General features: G+C 35.2%; 1 protein-coding gene across 1 annotated transcript; it reads right to left on the bottom strand.

The window, feature by feature from the left end:
- Nucleotides 1-84: 84 nt before the first annotated feature.
- On the bottom strand, nucleotides 85-4,686 carry LOC144970178 (uncharacterized). The gene is made up of 2 exons (XM_078909539.1): nucleotides 4,559-4,686; nucleotides 85-2,633 (listed from the first exon to the last, which is right to left on the bottom strand). The coding sequence occupies exons 1-2, from the start codon at nucleotides 4,651-4,653 to the stop codon at nucleotides 2,123-2,125; spliced, it is 606 nt and encodes a 201-aa protein (XP_078765665.1). The 5' UTR covers nucleotides 4,654-4,686; the 3' UTR covers nucleotides 85-2,122.
- Nucleotides 4,687-6,372: the final 1,686 nt, after the last annotated feature.

The raw sequence follows: 6,372 nt of genomic DNA, 5'->3' as shown, positions 1-6,372 counted from the left end.
CAGATCCCAACTGCAATGTCGTCATCAAGGGAGAAAGTTTCAACAAATGTGATCTATTGTGTCAAAACAGTTTCTTTTGATCCCTCTCTCTCTCTCTCTCTCTCTCTCTCTCTCTCTCTCTCTCTCTCTCTCTCTCTCTCTCTCTCTCTCTCTCTGTCCGGCCCACAATGAGTGGTTGACAGATCCTAACTGCAATGTCGTCATCAAGGGAGAAAGTTTCAACGAATGTGATCTATTGTGTCAAAACAGTGTTCGTTCTGGATTCCCATATAAAAAAAAAAAAGTAATATTAATGTTAGAATGAACAGAACTTTGAAGTTTTAATTTTTGTCACTTTAAGATACCTTATCTATTGAGGTCAATAAAGTAATCCAAGTTTCATATCTTTAATTACAAATTTAGATTTTAATATCTACCTACTCCGATGTAATGGCGTTTTGAGGCGGGGGTAACAAATAACTTAAGTCGAAGATAAAAATCAAAGGTAAAAATATTAGATTTATATATTAATAAGTTAAATATCAAAATGGCATATCTCAAATTATCATAAGTATATCGAGGCGGGTTTTTCTTCTTAGCTAAACCTTTAGATAAGGCCACTTGTAGCGGAAGAGAGTGTCACTATAAGTATAAGACGAAATTCCGACTTTACTTTATTAATATAATTCTTTTTAAACAGATAACTGACTACCAACTTAAGAAAGAATTATGTATATAAATATATATTCCATGAGACATTTAATGTTTTATTAAGAAACAGCAAACATGAGTGTTTTTGTCAATTATGACACAATGTCTGATATATGGTATTCTAAAGCGCTTTGCAGTTCACTAGGTACCAAGCAAACAGCAACACTTTTTCAAGGACTCATCTATGCGCCGAGCGAAGCTCGAACCCAAGACCTTCCGATCCGAAAGCGAGTGTCATTCCACAAGACTACATAGCCGCACAAACACTTAACTTGTAGAATGAGGCAAGGCGCCCCCCCCCCCCCCCCAATGAGCTAATACAGCTGTAGGCCTACCCCTTTTTTCGGATAGTGACAGCGCTGTTACTGGACCAGGTAGGCCTATTCATTTTTCACCTGGGTATGGTAAGAAAATGTGACAAAATATTGTTTCTCAAGGACTCGACATTTCGGTTTCCACTGCGAGACCCAAACGGGAGACCTACAGGTCATGAACCTATTGCCATGCCACTCGATCACAAAAGTAGGTATAAATACATTATCATAATTATTAAGGGCAAATAACCTGAACTTCAGTATATTATTATTAAAATCCCCTTTCCGCACCACAGCTACACATGTCGTAACTTAGCCATTCCATGGATGATCCACCAAACATCCGATGCCAATTATTGTAATCGCCCGTGCTGCCCAAGAGAACAAAAATGAAAGTTCATCCAGAGGGACTTGAACCGAGGATCCTCTGGGTACAATACAATGCATTAACCATGCTGGCACCTCGTTTCCATATATATATATATATATATATATATATATATATATATATATATATATATATATATATGAATAAATATAATCACCGAGTTCTTTTAATCATTAGCAGCTGAAAGAAAACGAATTCAAAACTCCCATTGGTTTTATAGAACAGTAAAGTTAGGTGCCCCAAACGTAAACAAAGGTCGAGAAGCACATGGCAAACCACATGTTCCTGTCTTGACAGCTCACGTTCCAATGTAAATAATAGAAAGAAAATAACCTTTAAAATTTGGCTGTTAGGTGGCAAAAGAAACACATATTCATAAATACTCGATCATGCATCAAATAATGTCTAGATATGGATATTTTATGGAACAAAAAGGTAAAATTTATCAAAAGTTACGTCTATCTATTTTTAGACCAGAGCAAATTATTGCGCTGGTATGAACAAAACGAGAATTATTCGGAGCCTGATTTTCATAATAATTTAGTCTTATATTATTATTTCTGCAACTGTTAGATTTTATGTAAACATATTTTCAATACTGAAAGTGTATTGCCTACAACTCAAACTACAAAATTGGGAGACCTATATTGTGCGTAAATTATTCCGGTCCCTAACGGAAATCACTAGCAACTTGTTATTGTTTACGTTTGGGGCACCTCACTTTACTGCTCTATACCGTATTGCCATTAATCTGTTCTCGACTTCTCTTGAACGGGGAAGAGTCGAAAAGCACATTGATATCGTCGTCGTAAATCAAATCATTCACCAAATTAGTTTTTGTTTTAATGCTGCTTTCATTCCCATTATATTTTGCCTTTGGTCCAACAAAGTCATCATTCCTTGATGCCAGTTGCCATTCATCCACTACTAGATCTGGTTCTTCCTTGTCTCTGTCTTGAGCGTTTTTATCTATAGCCGATAACAGAGGATAAGAATGCGAGTTGGAGTTCTCAACTTTGTTATCTTTTGGTTTGTAGATAACGTTTTTGTCTTGAGATGTTTGCCGTCTGGACTGAATGGTAAACAAAGGACGAGTAATGAAATATCCACAGCCTGCTCCAACGAGAATGCATAGGAACAGCCACGTATTGTAGGTCATCAGTACAAGCATGAGTAAGTTGCTGATTAAGGCCGAGATCATATACAGGACCATCTGGCAGAGAATGAAGACGAGTCTATTTCTGGAATATGAAGAAAAATATAAATTCTATGAAAAAAAAAACGTGAGTTTGCCATTGATGAGTAAAATACGCACCAGCTCTGCACACTAGAATCTATTGGTACGATTGATTTAGCAGCTTGATGTAAAATCTTGATAAACTTTAAAGTTTAAGCTTTTGTGTTTGTAACAATAATATAGTCTACAATCATAATCAAAATTATTAAGGGTTACATAGATCAAAAGGCATTTTACTATCCATTTGTTGGTTTTTTGTTTTTTTTTTGTTTTTTTTTTTGTTGTTTTTTCAGGAAGTATATAGTATAATATTAAAATTCTGCCATTCCGCCACGGCAACATTAGATACCGTCGCCTAGGCATTCCATGAAGGAATATAGATAATCCATCTAACAAGATGACTGATGTCAACAGGAATCACCCATGTTGTCCTAAATATAATATATAATAGTTACTACAAACAAAAGAAAAAATCAAATTGATGCATGGATATCATGAGTACAAAATATCGCATATACAAACAAAAGGTTAACACTAACAAACAGCAGAATGACGTCAACATCTTTCGTTCTAGAGGATCAATCCAACTCTAGTGTGAAGAGGGTCCGTTTATCATGAAGGAATCCAATATCAGTCGTTCAGATTCATTAGGAATTGGAGTTTCCCGTTGTTGTATCGTTACAGTAAAAATTAATCACCGTTGTTGACAATAGGTGTCATGTCTCGTCCTATATGTTAAGTGTTGTTGTTGGCTAGGGAGCCCTTGTATGGCGCTTTGAATACATTTAGTGGATATTGCGCTCTATAAAAGCTCAGTTTGGGACAAACCTAGTGATCCCATTTCCAAGACAGTGATACGATCAGAAAGAAAATTGGAAAACAGAAATAATATAGGGGGATGGAGAGCACAATAAGTGGCTTCCTGCCCACCATGGGAGGTCAGAGGGCCCGACCTAGTGTTTTATAGTCAACAGGACACGATTTTAAAAATTACTGTTAACTGTTACCTTTTTATTTCTTTTTCTTATGTTAGATCACGCAGAATGTAAATGAAAATATTTGAGGGGCAAGACTGTAAAATATCGGTTACAAAATATCGAGTACAGAGTAAAAACTTGAATATAAGGCCAGCTTCCTCTCAACTGTCAATGTCTTGTTGGTGTATTTGATTCATGTGTGTACATACAACAGCATACCATGAATATACGTTTTTAAATGTCTTTTACTCTTAATATACTTGATCAAATTAAAGGTTTAAGTTTTCATGTAGCCTATGCACCAATGCAGTCCACAAACTTCAAATCGAAAACTGCTCTGCTGTTTAAATATGCTATTTGGAATGTTCATCATCTTCTTTCCTATTTTGATATATGACAGTTTCAAATTGTGATTGAAGAGAAAACAATAAAAGAACAATAAACATTCTGAAATATTTGTTTTGTAATTTAAGTATAATCCAATACAGTAGGATTTGATATAAGGCATGTCTTTGTATTCTGAACCACTTTGTATGTGAAACGAAGCGGAAATATCTTGGTGTAAAAAGTGTCTTATTTCAGAATTTTCTTTGAATGGGAGCTAATTTATTCAACGACCTACCAGCCTGGTCAAACAATTCAGGTCGTAAATGATCCCCTATTTTTTCTAATTCACCGTAAGCTGTTTTTAACTTTACTCTTTATTTTGTTTATTTTTCTTCTTGGGCCTTTATGCGCGACAAAACACGTAATCTCAAAAATGTACAGTTTCCATTATATTGGCGTTGGAAATAACTTAAATCTCCAAAAGCGTTTTCTAAAAAACAACATAAAATAAAAACAAGCAAATATTCAAAGTGAATAGAATTGAGTCACATGGATTAAAATCTAGATGCACATATTAGCAAACGGGTACCCTTTGGTTTAAACCTGTCTTTTCTTTGTTACTTACCTAGTGCTTTCATTTCTCTGCCTGTGTCTTGAACGAGAGTTCATTAACTGTCGTAAGTACTCGTATGAACCCGCCAGGACAAAGGCTAAAAACATGGCGGCTCCCAAACCTGGCAAAGGGGATGTAAAGAGAACAAATATTTTAACTTAATAATTTTGGACCATTTTAATTCTTACTTGTGTTACTTATAAAGCAGACATGATCGAGCTCGTTTCTTATTCGTTGAAAGTTAAGGATGTAGAAAAAGATCATCGCAATAGTTTTGTATTGACTTTATAGTGGTCGGTGTGGCTTTTCGTCTGTGTTAGAATTCTCTGTACGGCCCTAAGTCCTACACATACAGCCCATCCACATTCTCAGTTTTTATAGTGTGATATCAATTAAATAAGCTCAAAGCGCTCAAGGAAGATTAAAACCAAAAGCTAGAGGTGCCTAAATTAAATGAGCTAATAAAATGGAGAGAAAAATAAAGGGAGTGAATGTGACCCCCCTTTTTCCCTCGTCGCAGATTAGCTTCATTATGTAAACGTTATATACTTAGCATCAATATAAACTGGCCAGAGCTTAACCGCCCATATAGTCATAACTACGTGTTTCATTGAAACATGCTGACTAGAGTGTGAAAACTAGTATACAATTTGTACTTTGATCAAAGCTAGAAAAGTGAGCAAAAATCGACCGTCAAAATAAGGAAAAAAACAACATTGTTAGGATCGTAAAGGCGTCGGAGACTACGTGCATCCCATTGCACACAATACATCCCTTGGAAGATACCTGGTATAATGCGGAAAGCATAAGGACATTAGGGATAAGAATGCATTTAAATCTGAAAAAGATCCATTCAGCTCAAGAAACACCACATGATTGTAAGACTTCAATGGGCTGCCGCCGCTGACGTACTTGGGTTCCAGCCTCAATTGGACAGTATTTTTTTTTGTTTGACAAAAGCAAGTTTATGATTGCTCATAGATTGCAACGAATGATGTCATAAATATATGAAAACTGTTGAAAACTTAGTGTAGATCTGAATTCCGTAAAGTAATTAAGTGAATACATTATTTCGGATGCAACGATTTGCGTAAAAACGCCAAACTGACAACTTTTTACAGTGTCCAGATTGGTTGTTTTTGAGAGTGTTAGTGTCGCCGGTACGTATTTTTATGATATCTGTTTGACTCAACGAACTTTCAAACTGACTTTAAATTATAAAAGTAAATCAAGTTATCTGTTTATCTATCTGTAAAAAATACATTTCTAATTTTCTAATCTTTCAGTAGAGTTGTGCGCCGTATCATTTTTTTTATTGACTCAAATGAGCACAATGTTCTCCACAAGGCTATATTTTTTAAAAGAAAGGATATATATATATATATATATATATATATATATATATATATATATATATATATATATATATATATATATATATATATATATATAGGGTTATATTGTTTCTCTTTCTCGTCATTATATGCGTGAAACCCGAAGAAGGCCAAAGGCCGAAACAGTATTTACATTGTGTTGTCCCCTATTATATGAGTCACATTTACCTCCCTTTATTTTTCCTCTCCGAGAAAGAGTACAAAGCCAACATCAATACTGAGCATGTAGGACAAGACTTGGCGCATGTGAGGCTCTCTCTCCCTCTCTTTCTATATTTCTTTTTCAACAAAGATGACGCTGTTTCTAGCCAGGTACCTAATCATTTTACAGAATGGGAGTAAAGCGTTTTTCCAAAGAGCCCACTTTGCGAAGTCCATAGTTTTAACTCGAACCGTAAGTAGTAAAAGAGAGTATCTAGTCATTTAATCTCT

This window comes from Berghia stephanieae, chromosome 4 (assembly GCF_034508935.2).
Source record: "Berghia stephanieae isolate SIO BIC M18660-M18661 chromosome 4, UCSD_Bste_1.3, whole genome shotgun sequence".
Classification (NCBI taxonomy): domain Eukaryota; kingdom Metazoa; phylum Mollusca; class Gastropoda; order Nudibranchia; family Aeolidiidae; genus Berghia; species Berghia stephanieae.
This window is presented reverse-complemented; position numbering and strand designations above follow the sequence as displayed.